The sequence below is a fragment of the Heliconius melpomene genome, chromosome 18 (genome assembly GCF_056956725.1).
Source record: "Heliconius melpomene rosina isolate 202511_hmr_F chromosome 18, ASM5695672v1, whole genome shotgun sequence".
NCBI lineage: Eukaryota > Metazoa > Arthropoda > Insecta > Lepidoptera > Nymphalidae > Heliconius > Heliconius melpomene.
In genome coordinates this window covers 12576886-12595831 of record NC_140406.1, presented here as the reverse complement: position 1 = coordinate 12595831, position 18946 = coordinate 12576886, and the positions used below count along the sequence as shown (strand labels likewise).

The 18946-nt window shown below is 35.3% G+C and overlaps 1 protein-coding gene across 16 annotated transcripts in view; it reads right to left on the bottom strand.

Moving 5' to 3' along the window:
- Positions 1–18946, bottom strand: part of PMCA (plasma membrane calcium-transporting ATPase 3) — a 121405-nt gene that overhangs the window by 2912 nt on the left and 99547 nt on the right. For 7 of the 16 annotated variants that reach the window (XM_085201925.1, XM_085201922.1, XM_085201923.1 and 4 more), the window contains 14 exons: positions 18424–18566; positions 17723–17938; positions 17285–17527; positions 16865–17103; positions 16234–16396; positions 15858–15959; positions 15336–15515; positions 14826–15020; positions 14253–14459; positions 13828–14026; positions 13062–13273; positions 12263–12414; positions 11975–12101; positions 443–1261 (listed from right to left, as the gene is read on the bottom strand). In XM_085201925.1, coding sequence (XP_085058051.1) covers positions 899–1261; positions 11975–12101; positions 12263–12414; positions 13062–13273; positions 13828–14026; positions 14253–14459; positions 14826–15020; positions 15336–15515; positions 15858–15959; positions 16234–16396; positions 16865–17103; positions 17285–17527; positions 17723–17938; positions 18424–18566 — 2741 coding nt within the window. In that variant the 3' untranslated portion in view covers positions 443–898. Of the gene's footprint in view, positions 1–442; positions 1262–3976; positions 4171–4670; positions 6648–7419; positions 7549–11974; positions 12102–12262; positions 12415–13061; positions 13274–13827; positions 14027–14252; positions 14460–14825; positions 15021–15335; positions 15516–15857; positions 15960–16233; positions 16397–16864; positions 17104–17284; positions 17528–17722; positions 17939–18423; positions 18567–18946 lie in introns of those variants that run through there. The other 9 variants (XM_085201932.1, XM_085201933.1, XM_085201935.1 and 6 more) reach the window with 8 other exon arrangements.

Sequence of the window (18946 nt, the reverse complement as noted above, 5' to 3'; positions counted from 1 at the left end):
TGACTGCAGTTCATCGACCTTCTCTATGAGCTACGCGAAGCTCTATGCCCTTACTCTACATACGAAGCAACATCGAACGTTTTCATTTCCGTTATCCGAATAGTAAGCAAAGCTAGAATCCTTATATTTTTCCCCATTTCCCTCTTACAAAATAATCTTTAAAGCGTTGTTTCTAAATTTAATTTATCTAAAAGCCTGTTTAAAATGAAGTCGAATGTTTTTTTACAAAGCTTTTGTGACAATTCCCGGCCGTTTATTTATTTATAATTATGGAGCTGACTGACTTACATTTTATTGTAGTGCAATAATGAGGCAACACAATATATACAACTACCCTCAGCTAATGATGACAATTGAAAAAAAATTTTGGACAAGCGACAGTACCACATACATAAACATGTTTCCTGCTTAATAATGATCACGAGTCTACTTAAGATAAAAATTTATTAATTTTTAAAAAGATAAATATGGATTCTACTTAATTTCTCTATAAAAGCTTCATGAATTAAGTGAAATGTCTAAGTGATATATTTTTAGGATTATTTTGTATTATAAAGTACTTATTTATTTACACTTTATTGTGCACAATTACACATTAAGAAAAAAAAGAAGAGTATAAAAATGACAAAAATATAACATACGTATATTACTTTTATATATATTTTTATTTTAGGAATTTATTACGTCATTAAACGTATCTTTTCTTTATTATACAAATACAACTTTCTATTTATTTTTTTATGATGATTATAAAAAAATATATGTACCGACAAATTCAATTCCTTAATTATTTTGATGGAAACGGTACTCAGAGCATGGAATTTATGTTGTTTTGAAAATACACAAAAGACAAAAAACACACGATATTCACGCTGTGTTAAGGAACCATTTTGTAAAATTATGAAACCATGCATTGGAAACCATGCCAGCGATGATAAGCATGCAAGCTGGACACTGACCGATTAATTTCATATCTACACAAAGAGTGGTAATAAAAAGCCGATATAAAATATACACAAACGTACAAATTAAAAGGTGAAGTTAAAAGGTCAGTGTGGATAGACAACATAACGATAGTCACGGATAAAACAGTTGTAGAGTATAGTAAAATAGAAAAACAAAACAAAGGACAAAGAAAATAGTCAAAAAACGTATAGGTGAGTGAAAGAGCAGGCTTTTTTTGAAATCTTACAGCTTGATCGGTAGAAGTCTTGCTGTAGGGCACAGGAATCAAGCGCTCTTGTAACTCGCCACCTATGACCTTCCGTGTGCAATGGGGATTCATGGAAAAGAAAACCAAAACAAGAATATGAAGTAAAAGATTTACGATAAGTAGGTAGAGGCGGACGCGATATTTAAATGGACTGCAGTGTTTGACGATCGAACGCTATTCATAAAAATAAAAAGGTTTAACATAATATATTATAAAATTTGTACAGAAAATAACAAACATAAGATACATATAAAAAAACAACAGAATATTTATAATACATTATAAAAAGTCCTAACAAAAAAACATCAATTAAAAAAATATATAAAAAGAAGGGTACATAAATTGGAATAGCGTTCGAAGGCATAGCAGTGGAAGATTTACAAAGTGTATACATTAGAAGATCATTAGGACTCTCCGAAGCAGTGCCTCGCGAAGCTAACAGGTCTCAGGAAGAAGATGAATTAAAAATAGAGAAGGTGAACTAAAATAACGCAGGGTCTTCCTATTACCGTAACAAGCACATTCATGGGTTGTGCACTTAACAACTATATTTATACATTTTTCATCCAGGGCTCCGTTACATCTATATTTTAAAATCGTAAATAATAAAAAAAATACAATAAAATAACATAAAATAAAAATAATACAATATTTAACACATCGATCTGAAATAAACATAGCTCTCGGTAGAGACGAATGCGTTGAAGCTATAACACTGATTTCGTGTAACACTGTCTGTGTGCGTGTGTGTCGGTGTGTTTGCACACACGGTTGTGTGTGTTCGGTTTCGTTCCTTCATGCGGTACGGTCTAGTAAGCACACATATTGTATCAACGGAGTCGCTCACATACCAGATATCTATTTATAATATATAAAACATTGGAAACTACGCAAATCTATATATGTACATAGGTAAGCGCTATGGGTAGGGTGATAGCAAATGAATTAATTACTTATAGTACCGATATTTTTCTATCTAGTGTTCCATCAAACTAATTACAGTGATACTAAGTTCTAAAAAGCAGAACACCTATGTATAAATTGTAGCATACGGTGACCTCACATTAAAGTGTTGAGCGTTCATTGCTTATAACTATTTCATAAAATATATGAAAATGTTATTTCAACGCATTTACAAGTAAGTCTAAGGGCGCATGCAGTGTCGCTAGACAAGATGAAGCGAAGCGGTCTCTAACATCGATTTATCGTACGACAAACATTCGGGCCAACGTTGGACGACAACATCAAACACTTGGCCAACATCAAGTATACAATAGTGGGTAGACGGCCAGTTACCTTATAAATGCAGCTCCCAACGAGGCACGGGGTGAAATGAAAGTTACTTTGGAATATAGATACTTTATTACTAATGTTTAATAAGAGACAAGCAGACACAACGAATTAATAGAGTACCAGTTTATACCATATTCGTTGCAAAACTGTGTCGCAGAAACTCATGCTCCACTATAAGTGTTCATCTATCGCCGTGAAGGAAATCACTATAAGCGTAATATTAGAAAAGGTTTTGATAAAAGTTTTACTTTTTTTAACTATCACGTGGTGTACACCAAACACGTATTAGTATATTTTAAATCCTAATATCATTATTTAGTAAGTTTAGCAGGCGAGTTACTACACAAAGTGCATTAAATACATATATACGCTATAACATACGTAAATAAATATATCATTAAATATTTAGAAATCCTCACGCATCGTAAGGATATTTAAATTTGCTTGAGACGGAACCTGCAGTATGTAAAAGAAACAAAAGAGTGAGAAACAAAACTTTGGAAGACTAGGAAGTAAGAATAGTGTAGTGTGACAGAAATAGTAGAATTAGACAGTAGTGCTACTTTAAAATTATAACTTTACCTATTTCTATAATTCTACCACATGCACGTCAAACTCAAGATCCTAAAATATTAAACATTTAACAAGAAAGCATGTAAAGAAAGTACATAAAGTAGAAATATTGGTTCACTTTTAATTCCAAATCACAGCCCATACTGACAACACAAATTTACCAAGTAACTTTCTAGAGTTCCGAAGTGACTACAAGAAATTTACTTTGTAAAAACACTTGAGTGGTTACAGTAAACATGAACATAACGTTGCTACAACATAAATTGTCTCCACGAGACTACACCTAAATACAGCATCCAATAAACAAAATAAGATATATATCAAGCAAATTTAAATATCTTCTATGATTAATAATTAGTTAAGCACTTGGGTAGCAAGAAACATTTTATTTATAAATATGCCACTAGAATTGTATCATTATAAAATTAATATTCATTATAAAATTTGAACATTAGCTAAACACACAACAACGCCATAGAACATTTATTAAACATAAAAGGAAAAGTACGATTATTTACAGAAACATTATTATTTATATAACCGTTTCGTAAAAAAATAAATAACGTGCTTCTGACTATCGGCTATGAAAGAATCATTTTATCGCTAATATATTTTGTTTCTAAAACAGTGCACCATAAGTTTAAATCTATATCGAATATTTTGCAAGTTGTCTAATATTTGTCTTATTATACTAATATATTAGTTATGTAAACATTTTCAAGTCTTAACTAATCTACTTTCACATATACGAGATTTTATGGAAAATTTTAAAATTTTATTTGGAGATTATATATTTAGAATGAACTTGAACAGGCGATATTTATTGGCAGTTAATATTTTGATCACCCGATATATAAAAAGCTTGTTTTATATCGAAATATTTTGATTACATTTAACGTTTAAAGTCTTGGTGTATAATTTTGTATAGTTTAGTGTATATTTTTGGTTTTATTTTGTTTTTAGTCATCGCTTTGATGCGAGATCGGGCTGAGCGCCGGCAAGCTGCTGCCGGATTGGACGCTGATCCTCCTGTGCTCCGCCAAATAATTATTGACAAATATCCTGCGGCCGGCCATTATGTCCGCTTTTTGCTGTAAAACAACATGACGCACGTGTCAGTGGCGTCATCGGCGGCGCGCTCTACGCTACGTAACCAAACTGCTCAGTGTTGCCAATACGAAAAAGAAAAAACGGCTCTGTGGCATTCCAAAACCAAATTATGGCAGCACAATTAAGATTTTTTGGTCTGTTAATAGATAAACTAATAATAGAGGTGGTTAGTGTATTAGCATTTTGGTTTTAGAATTCCAAAACTACAAGAAGTGAGGAATCGTAGCTGTTAGTAGAAAATTTATTAAAATTTTTATAGCAGTTTCGTTACTAATCAGGTGCCTAAATTTAACTAGGAAAGGGGCATTCACACTAGCGGGGCGGGGCATCCAGTAGCAATGAAAAAATATATAATATATATATAGAGAAAAAAAATCCGTGTGGGAAGCTTCAACTACGCAACAAATTGACCAATCCGGTATGTGAGCTAACGCGCGGACGAGTGCTGAACAGTCTCGGGTATAGTCAAATGAAATATCGGTACAATTCAAATAAATACTTTTATTAAAATGAGTTTAAGATTAAGATGTTTATACGCCGGTTAAGTATGCAAGTATATTTTAATAGTAATCGTTACACATAACTCAAAAATAAGAAGATGAAATCAACTTATTAAATAAGTACTTACACAACCGAGTCAACGATAAAAATAAATGAAAAATGTAAAAAAGTAATACAAGCTTTTAAGTTTTGTAACCACAATTTATATTTGATTCTTAATATCTAGTTTTGGTGTAGTGATGGATATTAAATTATGTATTTTTTTTGTTTTTAGCATCTTAAATACTAAAAGTTAGAGGTTTGGTAGTTATTGTGATGAAAATATCGAAATAAAATATTTTAATAAAAATATAAATAATATTGAACACTGGCGTTCTATGCGTATAAAGTATGTTAAGACTTGAGACTCCGTTATTCGCAATGTAAATAATAAATAAACGTTAAACAATAGCATCAATAAACTACAATACATCAGTTACACTACCAAACATCTAATTTAAATAATAATAAAAAAACAACTTGTGCATACTCACAGACATCTGTATACATGCATAAACTGTAACATAAGCATGATCACACTTTAAATGCGAAGCAAAAAAAATATTATTAAAAAATAAAAAAGAATAACATTTGTACCAAAGTTAAACAAACAATACATCTTCAATAGATACTTTGTACTTACAATCTAAGTGCGGCAGCCATTTTGTAGGTTGACGTGCAAGTCACAAAATGGCCGCTGGCGTCGTCGACCGTTCTACTCAAGGGTGTCGTGTACCGTATGTACCGAAGACGTGGGACAGCGTGCAACACGGCGCCATGCGTCACTAGAGCACTACTACGCGTCACTACGCGTCACTACGCCTCACTACGCCTAGGCTAGTGTGATACCTATGTACCTATATACCTATATATGCGCCTTGCGGTGGCGGCGTCTCGCAGGGCTACTCGATCTGACCTAAACTTACCGTTAACATCTGAAATAGAGCGTTCTTTCTAAGACTGGGCGGCCCCCACCATAACAATACTAGTGAAAGAAAATGCTATGGAATTTGCTTCAAAATTTATTAATTGTAAATAGATCTCGTAACATTCGAATACTCTACACATAGTTGAGTTCGTTCGCTCCGTGGTCCGAGCGTGTGGCGAGTGCCCTTCGGTCGTACTATACTTCAGTTTGGCTTATACAATACAATGTCCGTACAGCTATTAGATTACATAGTGTTCTTCTATTAGAATAATCTGACAAAATAACATATAGTCATTTATATAATTGTAGTATCTAATTGTATCCCAGTTTTAGGCAGAAACGGGGTATAATGGTCCCAAAATTTACTATGAAACAAAACACCAAAGCAGCCGTCAGAGCACGTCGATTCGATCAAGCTTCGAGCGTGCTCCTCGTCCATACTACTCACACAAGAAGCTAGTGAGAATTCTTAAAGTATTAGTTATGTAGTAAAATTTAAGAGACTACGAGAGTTAAGTTACAAATACTTTAAGGAGTAAAATCGAGTCGTAAGAACTATATAAAATATCACTGCTCCGATATACATATATAAAGACGTTCGAGAATTACAAAGTTATTTACATATAGCTAGACAGTCCGTACAGAGTAGCAGTGTTCGTTAGTATCGGCGCGCGAGGCACGATCCGACGTCCGCCTAACTATCATCATACATTATTGCTATCATCTAATTTAAAAATTCAACACTTATACAATATGTGGTCGCGTCGAGCCGGCTCGGGTCGGGTTAAGTACGGGTCGCGGGCGTGTCTAGAATATGGTGGTCTCGGTGCGCGCGGCGGGGGTCGCGGGGGTCGCGGGCTCGTCCGCGTCGATGTAGGCGATGTCGGGCGGCGCGGCGCGCAGGCGCGAGCGCAGGCCCGCCGCCGAGTGCGCGGACAAGCGCTCCTCCAGGTCCTCCAGCGTGGACTTGAACGCGCGCACCACGCGCAGCTGCAACCAACCAACACACGCGCGTGACGTCACGCCTCTCACGCCTCTCCGCCTCGCGCCTACACCCTCGCGACGCTCGATCACCGATTGCGACAAGCTATGTAGAGTGTGGTGTGGATTCCGACGGTCGCCTGTGTCCGGTGGCCATGCAACGACACAACGTACGGCCGACAGACCCTAGCCTCGATGGTGAGTGAAGATCGACAAGCGGGGAGGTGCGGGGGCGGACGGTGCCAGATGAGGGCGACATCTACAGCCAGAAACGTGGGAGATGCAAACAGACGAACAGAACTATTGGAGTGCTCTCGGTGAGTCATCGACACTGATGTTTACCGCAGCACAAAGTGTGCTGTGGCGTTCGATGAATCTTCCGAAACGTTAAAAAATCTGATCGAAGAATGTGGGAGCGAAATGAAAAAAAACTAGGTTATTAGCTAATGAAGAAGGACCACAAAAACTAAATGAATAAAACAAAGATAGAAACGAAAGCAATTTATAAAGGAAACAGTGAAGCAAAAATGATGGTGATAAATCATACAACGAGAGATAGTGAAAATCACAACTTATCACACGTACAACACTAACGAATCCAATTCAAAAATACAAGGTGTCAGTGTCGTGACTTGCCGCGAGCGTGTTAGGCCAGACTAGACTAGACTAGGCTAGGCCAGACTAGGCTAGACTAGACCAGGCCAGAAGAGACTAGACTAGGCTAGAGCTAGGGCTAGGACTAGACTAGGCCAGGCTAGGGCTAGGACTAGGGGTGGTGTACCGTGAGCGTCCGTCGCACGCAGCGCGCCGCCAGCCGCCGCGCCCTCCACTACACCTCCGTCTCCAACACCGGCCGTGGCTGCCAACAACATCTCTCTACGACGCGCGGCTCGCCCCATTCGACACCGTCCTATGCCACGCCCTAGCTTTACAACCGCTCGCCCAGATATGGGGCGACAAACCTACACGCCTAACCTATAAGGTTTGCTCGTCCGACGTCATCTTTGATCACCATAGTATGGTACACTTATAGATTTATCTTATTAGAGATCAGGAAAGCCATAAGACCTATAAAACGTAAAAAGGAAGATAAAAAGAAAGAAGACTTTGACATTTATTCTTTGGGCGATGAGAAGTTTTAGTTTATTAAGGCTAATTATTTGCAAAGGTCCGGAATACTCCAAGAAATGCCGAATTATTACCGTCTTAATACTTTATACAAATATGTAAATTGCTTATATTAATACTAAAGTCAACGCTAAGATACAAATAAACTGAACAACGCAAATATTTCATTCCAAACAAATATTACTGTTTACAAAAAATATAAAAAAAAAGGAAAGAAACCAATTAATAAATAGCAGGGGCAGTAACTAATTTTTGAAAAAAAAACAGATGACGTCAGAACGATCAAAATACGTATCATTGACGTGTCCCAAAATAACTTGTGCCCCCATATCTGTCGTAGCTACAAGCAGGCCAACACGGATATAGACTTTACCTTTAAAGTACATATAATAACATTGTAAATTATCGGTGTCTGTACATGAAAGCTCATGGGACAATTAGTGTCAATGGCAATGTTAAAGGAAGTTGTTGAAATTGACAAAACGTCCGTCAGTCTGTCTGTTCGAATGAAACTGATGAAGTCTAGTGAAAGAGAAAATTTGTTTCAACCGGCTTTTCACAGTTTAAAATTTGAACAGTAGGATCAGGTTAGATTTGGCCAGGGGTTTCAATAACGTAGATCACAAACATCGAAAAGTTAAATAATATGTATAGACATGCACGCTTACGAGATTTTAGAGCTATAACTGAACAAAAAACAGAAATGTGTCCGTGTACATGAGGCATGTATGCGGCCGAAGCCGGTGTCGCGTGAATATGACTTGAAGTGCCAACGTAATGAGAACAAACCAAAATAAAAACAATAATTGGAAACAGAAATTAAAACTAAAGGAGGATACGAGTCGAGGCCTTCGCTACCCATTAGACAGCTACACTACGCCTACACAACGCAGGGTGATACCTAGAGATGCTTGGACGAGGGTTACTACCGATATCATCGTAACACCTAAAATATGCCAGCACAACGGCTCTAACGCAACACACGTATTTACCATGATTTTATGTAGCTTTTATTTATAGCATATTTTAAATTTTAATCTATTTCAAATTCCATATTCTCTATGGTGGTGGCTCGCGTTCATTACACGTACTTTCTCAGTATGGATCTTAGATGATTTTTACTTATGAACTAGCATGCTGCTTTTCGATATCAGTTATAATATCATATTTCGGGAGCCAAGGAAGAATACCTGCCTACAAAATTTTAGTTCTCATCGATTTTACAATGTGAATATACCAAAAAAATATTTATTTTTAAACGATTTCTAATAAAAACTAAAAAATCAATATTTTCGGTACATATCATAATTGTAAAAACGGTACTATAGTTAGGAAGCTTCACGAATTCACTGTTTTAGTTAATTTAGTTTAATTATTAACTTAGTTAGGGGCATGTTATTCTCTATGTGATACTTACCAGGCGGCGACTCGCCTTGTTCCACTATATACACAACACATACGGACACTACAACAAGCCTAACAAGTTACGCAAAATAACACAATGAAGGCTTTCCAACGGCAAGGCAAGGCTCTACGTATAATCAACTCTTCGCTGTCCAGTTTGACGCTTACACCCCTTGACAGTACACCCCCCAAAAAACGGCTCTAAGGGACAACATTCACATACAAAAAAAAACAACAAAAAACAAAACAAAACATAAACATTGACGGTACAACGGCAAAGGAAAGAGACAGTATCGACTGACGGTTAACTTGATGTTAGTACGGCGAGCACTCACGGCATGCTCTCTATAAGTAATGCCATATAATTTATAATAAAAATCCACTCCACACTCAAATTAACGTCCTTTTTAATCAAATGAACACAATCCGATAAAAAATAATAATATATCAAAACAATTAAAAACTGGGCAAAATATTAAAAAAAAATTAATATTGCTTATCGATATCGGTAACGTTTGTTAGTTCGCCGTGCGGCCTCGCCTGCGAGCGGCGACTCATTCAACGAGCGGGTTGGATAGTAGCGAGGATGTATCGGGTTGGCGTATCACAAGCAAAAAAAACACTATTCATAATTAAAAAATAAAACAATAAAATTAATATATATATAAGTAAATATAGTAAGAAAAAAAACACAAAAATAGTATTAAAAAAAATCAAACAGTCAGTATGACTAAATAAAAGATAGATAGAAAAAGAAGTTGTCATATTCATATCGCAATGTGGTTGAATGTATGTCTATCTGGGTGATCTATTATCTAGTCATAGTGACCGTTCGTGAGGGATAAGTACAATCGTCACAGCCTACAGATCATGCCAATGTGGGAGGTGGGTATCGGTCAACTCGGGTATTAATTAAATGATATAAACTCGGGAAGCGTCAGACTGTTTGGTACTGCGGTACATGCATGGCCTTTACTCGATTTAACTAACTAGTGTACTTGGGCCGGCCTGGCCTCGTGACATCCGGAAAGAAGAGTTTTGAAAGAAGTACAGTACGTAAGCAAGAGAGTGAAAGGGGGATGTCAAGAAACCGGGTCGTCAAAGTTTTAGAAAATATAAAATCTATGCTTGCACGGTCGCTAATTTTATTATGCCAAAACAATTATATAATTTTTTCATACTAAATAATATAGAAAGTCCAAATTAGCGAGCGAACATAACCACTACGTTAATCATGGGCCAAAATAATAGCAACTACAATATACTCTGTAAAGTGTTTCTCTGTGTGGGTTGAAATAATAACTATTGAAAGAGAAAACAAGTATAGGAGAGTAAAAAAAACAACGAGATGTGAAATAAAAAATTTAAAATTGAATTAAAAAAACATGAAAACAACTGAAATAAACCGTCAAGTTAGAAAGTCTGAATTCATTATCGCTTTACTTGTGTCATATCTCTATATCTATCTAACACGGAGATTTCGGAACTGTGAACAATCCGGCTTACTGTACCAATAAATCAAAATGTGTAACAAAATGAATTAGCGTAACCTTCTATACTTTTCTATATGAATATATGCATAGTATTAAATAATGATGGTATCGATTTTGTAATGCAAAATAGTAAAATATATATAAATGGACAATAATATCGACTTAGCGTAGGATGCCCACGTATTCGAAGTGTTGACCTGTTGATACTAACACTGTATTGGACATACAGTGTCGCTGTAACCTAAAACTTATCCCTCTCATATAGTATTATATTCCTCGAACACTTTCTGCCACTCCTATTATTATTATTATTTTTTATTTCATTTAAAATAATTTGTTACTGTAGAAAATCTACATACATTTAAGAAAAACATAGATTTTAAACAGTAACCCAAAAAATATTTTTAGATAACACTAAAATCAATATGGATATTTTAAATTTCATTATTGATAGTATTACCTAAATTGACTGAAATTTACAATTTAATCATTAAAATAAAAAAACATTGCAAAATCCAGTCAGACATAATATATATTCTGTAATAGTTATTTGTTTATAATATGGAATATTAAAAACGAAAAACTATCACAAGTACCCCAAACATAAAAATGCGATAGCTACCCACATTTTGCTTTTTCAGCACAAAATATTGATAGCCCATATTGATATATATTTTAAAGCAAATGGCAACCATATTTATTCTTTTTTTCGTCTTTTTAAAAGCAAACAATATGGTCTATATTGCATAGGCCTTCTTATAAATTAGACGGATACATGATGTATTGAAATGTCACAAACTATTTAATTCTAAGGGCTATAGATTTATTTGATATATTTTCGATTGCTACATAAAAAGATCTAAAAAAGTAGAATATGTCTGAAATAAATGTCATTTAAGTGATTATTTCTAATTCAAAAACTATAAGTGGATATATTTTGTCAAAAAATTAATTAGAACTAACAACATAATTAACAATTAAAACAATAATGTTATAAAACTATTGTAACTATCATAATCAGTCTTAAGTTATTTTAATAATATCATATTTGAAGCAGTAAATTTTTAATTTTCTACAATACGAAAAAAATCTATATCATATTACATGTCAAACTAACTAACCCTACTTACCCCTAAAACGATCACTTATCTGTCCACTCACATCCCATTTATGACTAACCTAACTACTAACACTAAAACAATCATGTATCCGTCAACTCCCACCCCACAGATACAGGTAACCTTAAAACAGTCATGTATCGATCCAGTCCAGCCCACCCACACCTAGCCTGCCCAACGGCCGGCAACATACCTGCGTCTGGAGGCGCGTGAGGCCACGTATCCACAGTATCTGCCCGGCGCGGGGCTTCTTGTCGAGGTCCGCGTCATAGTCGGGCCCCGGCTGGATGGTCTCGGGGTCGGGTTGACCGCGGCCCCATCTGTTTAGAGTGGTTTGGTATTTTAAGGGTTTGTTTTGTAAGCGTTGTAAACTTTTTTTATCATAAAATCTAATATCAAGCTTCATAAAATCTAATAATATTTTCTTCGACAAACATACACGTAAAATCAACAATAAATAATGAAGTCTTAATATACTCACGAAAGTTTCTTAGGTATCTTTCTAGTAGGTATACAAGTGACGAGCTGTCCCCATACTAACGTACCGGCGCCGAAGAACAAACACCACAACCACTGATCTATCGTCAGACCCGCAGTGCTAAACGCCATGCCGCCGAATTGGATTATTATTACCTGGAATAGAGAATCAAAAATTGTTATAATTGGTCCTGTCGTTCCTGAGATATTCGTGTAGAAACAATGTTTTTGTTTCATTTTGCTTCAAAATCTATTAGAAAAGTTTCATTGATATTAATTACGCAAAAAAAACAGATAAAACAGACAAAATGACAGATAGACAAATAATTTTAAACTATTATATTGTAGTATTATTTTTGCACAAGCTATATTCTCTTAAATATATTCAATGTATGATAATGATTCTAAATGTCTCGAGCAAGCGCTTCGTTCCATTTCCGAGAGGGAGGGAGAGGTTCAAGGTTCGAAAAAAAAGTCACACTGAGTTTTTTGCGTCGGATCATCTGATGTAATTAACGGGTAAACTTTAGTTAACGGGTGATAAATAATTTTATGCCTAAAAAATTTATAATATAACTTTTGATCTATACATATAAATAAAATTTAAGTGTCTGTGATTCCAAAATGACTGTTTTGTTAACAATTTAAAAAAATATCGAGAACAGCTGAACCGATTTTTATCGGACTTTCACTGGTAGATAAAGGGCGTTGAGGAGCAACACATTGGCTACTTTTTAATCCAGTTGATTTTAAATGAAATTATTTTACTTTAATTTTAACTACAAAAAAAATCAAATATTTACCTGAGACAGAGCAGTTCCGATCCAAATAGAATAGAATATAGGGTTAGTAAACAGTCCTTGGAAAACATTTCTCTGGCCGTGGATCTTTCTAGCGTTTATTTCGTTAAAGAGCGTCATCATTACAAATGTATTAAAAATTATTGTGAAATGCTGAGAGGGCTCCGACCCTAGCTGCTGACCTCTTCCCGAAGGGATATTTAACATTTTGTCACCTGGAAATTATTTTTTTGTGTTTAACAAAAAACAATGTATTTTTTGTATTTTATTGAATTGTGTATATACTTATTTCTTTATACTCATATATACCTGTGATAACACTCAGTTCCTCATTTTCCGCCGAATTCTAGAGTGATTGGCCTGGAGTTGTATATATGCCACATTTTTTTTTAAGTAAGTAAGTACAAATTGGTGGCTGGCGTGTAAACGATTTAAATATGTTATCTTAATTTGAAATTTAAGTTGAGACAACATTTTATGAAATCAAATCAGCTTCATGTTGTATCCCGCACACAGCAGGATAAGACCTAGTGTTAAAATACTCCGTTCCCTACCTTCCGCCGAATTCTGGGGGTATTGTGTGTTGAGTGGCAGACGCTTTGCCTCGACACCAGAGCGAAGAAATATAAATTTAAATAAGTATTTCATCTTTTCTTTTCATTGTTTTGTGGTAAGGGTTACCTGGATCACCTGTGGTCAAAAGGCCGCCTTCACACAAAATTGTAACATTTTTCGTTGTCTTTTTTAATTATTTAATTTTGGCACTCACCAGCAAATAACAAAGTGAATATAATGAACAGTTGGTAGACCCCCTGCCCCAGAATGTTCTTCATCATGGTGCGGCTGATCAGTGGTTTTGTTCGTCCGTAGGGCTTGCGTTGGAGGAGGTCGGGAGTTGGGAGCTCAGTAGCTAGCGCGAGGGAAGCGAGTGTGTCCATTATGAGGTTAACCCATAACATTTGTACTGCCTGTAGGAGAAAATATAAATTTATGTATGTAAATACAAAAATAAATATGAGTAAACGTTATTTTTATAATATTTTTGGTGATATTAATTATGTGTGTGTTGAATGGCGTAACTCAATGTCGCACTACATCCTGCTAGGGTGGGGAATTGAAAACAATTGACAGACAATAGAAAATATTATATAAAACATATAAAGCTATTAAACAAGATTTGAACTCAATACCCACCTTCAAAGGACTGTCCTGTATAGCACAAGCACCTATAAAGGCAACAATAACGGCCACAATGTTAACAGTCAGTTGGAACTGCAAGAACTTGGCGATCGAGTCGTAAACGTTACGACCCCACATCACCGCTTTTACTATGGAGGAGAAGTTGTCGTCTGTTAGTATAATATCAGACGCTTCCTTTGCGACGTCTGTGCCGGCTATGCCCTGGAATTTGTGAAATTTTGAGGTTATTTTTATTGTTGTGTGTGTGAATTAAGTTTCGTTGTTTTTTTTGGTTTTTTTGGTTCACGCGCTGCTTCATTATTGAGACATTGTATGTTAAATGGTGGAACTTAACAAATTACTCTGTTTTCTCACTAAAGTGAAAAATAAAGAAACATTTTCACTTATAGACTTTGAGACAATAGTTTTTATAAAAAGATCTTAGTATCCTTATATATCACAGTAGAATAGGCAAAAGTGATACCCACTTTTAGACTGCTATACTATTAATTGTGTAATCTAAAGTTAAACTTCCACATATTAAATTAGAACCTGATACCTTAAAACATATTTTCCAACTATACTAACCATAGCAAATCCAACATCAGCTTTCTTCAGGGCCGGTCCATCATTAGTACCGTCTCCCGTCACCGCGACCACTTCGCGAGTGTCGAATGCCTTGGACTCTATCATTCCTTTAACTAATGTGTATTTATCGGTGGGAGATGAACGCGCTAATACTCTCAGTTTGGGCCATACTTTATCCACTAGGTGTTGTTGAACCTAAGGGTGGGTACATAAAAAAAAAGGTTTATTTTTTGTTCACTCTGTATCAGTGGAAACTAGTGTAAAGACACTCTGTTACATTGTGCACGATTTGAGTGTTGAGTACCGAATCTCAACGCCGGCGAGCGGGGATCGAATCAACACTAGACGTGCTTTCAAAACAAGCTTGTGCTCATTAATATTATAAATGTGAAAGTCTGAAAAGATGGACGTTTATTCTAATTTCAGGCAAAAACTATTCGACTGATTAGGATGAAACTTTACAGTAGTATACATGAAAATTAGACATAGGCTACAATTAAATAAACAAACCTCGCCGTTAGCGTCCCGTATACGGGTGTTGAATTCCTTGCCCTCCAATATGAGGAAGTCATCCGTCGGTTTCAATATGCCGCACTTGACGGCTATAGAGCGCGCCGTGTTCACGTTGTCGCCGGTCACCATTCTCACTGTGATACCTGCCTTTTGACATTTCCGTATAGCTTCTGGTACCTGGGATAGGAAATTATAGGGTTCTTAGTCAGTTATTATATGAACTGTATTGTTTTTTTAGCCTAATAGAATCTAAATGTACTTGAAAAATAATCAACAATCTTAACCTTAAGATATAATATAGAAACTGACTTATTTAATTTTTTACAGTCTCACGATGCATCCCGCCTATAGCCAGGTACACAATATCTTAAATTAATGTTAAGATACTCCGTTCCCCACTTTTCGCCGATTTTTGGAAACGGAACTGAACTTCACGTTTTGTCTTTGATATTACCGTCACTACCGTCGCATTTACTGCTACTGTGCCACGACGCCTACAATAAAATATAAAATGTTTACCTCTGGCCTTACAGGATCTTCGATGCCCACAACGCATAAGCAAGTCAAGTTATTAACAATGTTGTCCTCGTCCTCCCAGTTCGGTTCTTGGTCTATATGCACCTGGTGATTATATTGAAAATTAAACATATAAAATCAGTTTTAATACGTATTTGTTTATATTATTTTAAAGAAAATTAAGTTTATAATTAAAAACAAAAAAAATATATAATTATAAAAATTCGCCGTGTATAGGTTCGCCGAGTCGTTTTTCTTCGTCTTGCTGTATCCCGCATATAACAGAGTAGGCAAAGAGAACCTAATGTGTTAAGACGAAATTTCGAGACATTACGTGTTGCCTAATAGTACTGTATGTAGTCCAATAGGCAAAACCTACCTGATTGATATCAGCCTTGCCAGGCACGAAGTCCCTGTAGGCCACGGATATAGTCCGTAGTCCGTCGCAGGCCATAGGTTCGATTACTTGTCGTACAAGACGGTCCTGCATGTCTCGAGTGAACTTTTCAAGGCGACCTTCGTGTCCATATATGAATGCACATCTGTTGAAAAAAATAATATTTATTTATCTTACTAATATTACAAATGTCAAAAAATAAAACGTACAAAAACTACTTAAAGGATTCAGCTTATAACATATAGACTACAATTTACTTAAAGATTTTATATAATTTGGCTATAATATAACAATAAGTTAAAGCGGACGAAGCCCCGCCTTGATCTCTAGCTTAATATAATATTTAACCTTAACATTGTAAAGGGAATCTAGTGTTAAGAAATTTCTTTCGAGTCATAGCGTGTTGGGTTGCGCTACGCCACAAGGACGTTACGAAATGATTTTATTTTATGTTATTAGATCTTACAGCTATTAAAATATTTGATTTAAAAAGAATTTTGATAAATAATAAATAATAGTGTAATTTAAAAACCACTTAAAATTGAAGATCACTAAATCCTAAACTATTAAACTTACTAACTTACCTATAAAAAAAAGTCACAAAATAACTTACTTTTTCAATACAATTTCGGATGCGCCCTTAGTATACAATCTATAACCACCCTTATACGGTATAACAGTCGACATGCTCTTTCTCACGGAATTGAACGTGTATACCCTCGTAAACGACTCCTCAGGTTGTCTTTCTCTAACCGCTTCGTAACTTTGTCCTAACGCTATAACAAATCCTAATAGGGCACATTCGGTTTTGTTACCGACTTGCATTGGTGGGCCAGTTGGGTCTTGAGATGGCTGGAAATATAATAGTTGTTTATTATTTTTTTTATTTTCACGCTGTATCCCGCAGGTAGCAAAATAAGGGAGGACCTAATGTTTAGGCACTCTATCATATGCTATCAGGATTTTTATATTTATTAATAATTACACATAAAGCCTCTGCGTAATTACACATAAAGCCAAAAAAACAACCCACCATAATCCTAGAAGTAAAAGCGCTATTAACAGAAATCCCTTCGATCATAGTTTCAGCAACTTCTTGGGGTATATCCCTATAGTTTGGTGTAACTTTACACAATTTCTCGCATATATAAGATTGCACAACCGTCATTCTGTTTGTCGTTAGGGTTCCCGTTTTATCTGAACAAATGGCGGTCGCATTACCCATTGTCTCGCAAGCGTCTAAATGTCGCACCAAATTGTTGTCTTTCATCATTTTCTGTTGAATAATATTTTAAAATGTTAATAATATGTTACATAGTATATATTTAATGTATATAGACGATAATAATAATTTTTAGTTCAATAGTGATTCAAAGAAATTGATTAAATTATCATAACTTCTTACACTACTTTATATTTTCAAATATTAAACATCTCCAAACCAAAATTTAAATCAATTTGAAAATATTACCTTAACAGAATAAGCCAGGGACAAAGTAACAGCCAACGGTAGACCCTCGGGCACGGCCACCACCAGCACCGTGACACCGATGATAAGATGTTTCACCAGGTTATTGATGTAAGTAGCCTTCCATACTTTCTCCTCTATCACGAACGTGTGCACACAGAACTGAATAACTAGGATGATCACTGTCAGAACCGCTATTGTGGAGCCCGCGTAACCGATCTGTTAAACAATTTGTATTGAGAATTATGTAAAATGAGTTTTTTTTTTGACATAGACTTATTTTGTTAGTGCTTTTTTTATTCTTTCATTTATTTTTTTTGTGATTTATTTTAAGAAGAGATAAACAATTCTAGGTTATTAATTAATTCTAACTTACCTATCTTGGAATCGACTTAAAAGGTATTTTTGAAAATCATGATGATATTCAAATGTAATGTATGTAAAAGTATATCTATTAAAATTTGCATTTTATTATTGTAAAATTTAATAAGTACGTTACACAAAAAAATACTACAATACTAGTGTAATTTTTGCGTTTCTATATTTATAAACGCAACCACAAATTAATTATGAAAATATATATTTATTATTTTTCATATATGAAACGACAATATCATATAAAAACTGTATATTTCAACATGGTATTACTACTAAAATAACACACAGCACATACATTGCAAGCCAAAAAAGGTAACACAACCCACCTGAATAGCCAATTTGGTGAGTTTCGCCTGTAAAACAGACTTCTCCTTCTTATGACTACTCTCCGCGGCGGGTTTCTCCGTCGCCGGCACGTGGTTGTCATCAACGCGCGCGTGGTTACTGTTGCCGGCTGGATCGTCGTCACCTAGCGTTGTTGCCTTTTGTTAATCATTTTGACCAAACATTGCTACCGTTTGGTATTTTTAAATATCTTTTATATAATTTAGAAGCAAAAATATATTTAATTGTTTAGTTTTTTTTTTATTTTACGCCTATATAATAAGCGATAGTGAGGCGAAGCGATAACATGTTAAGCCTATTTAGTTGGTCAGTTTAATCTTGTTAATGACACTATAACAACGCTGTTAGGTTATTATTTAAAGCCAATTGCACACCGTATACCAAACAATAACAAAAAATAACTCTCATACAACGTTATTAGTTACAAATAAAATAATACGTGCGTACAAAGTTAGTCAAGCGTCGCTAGGAGTGTGTTTTGAGAAGTGAATATAAAGGAACAAG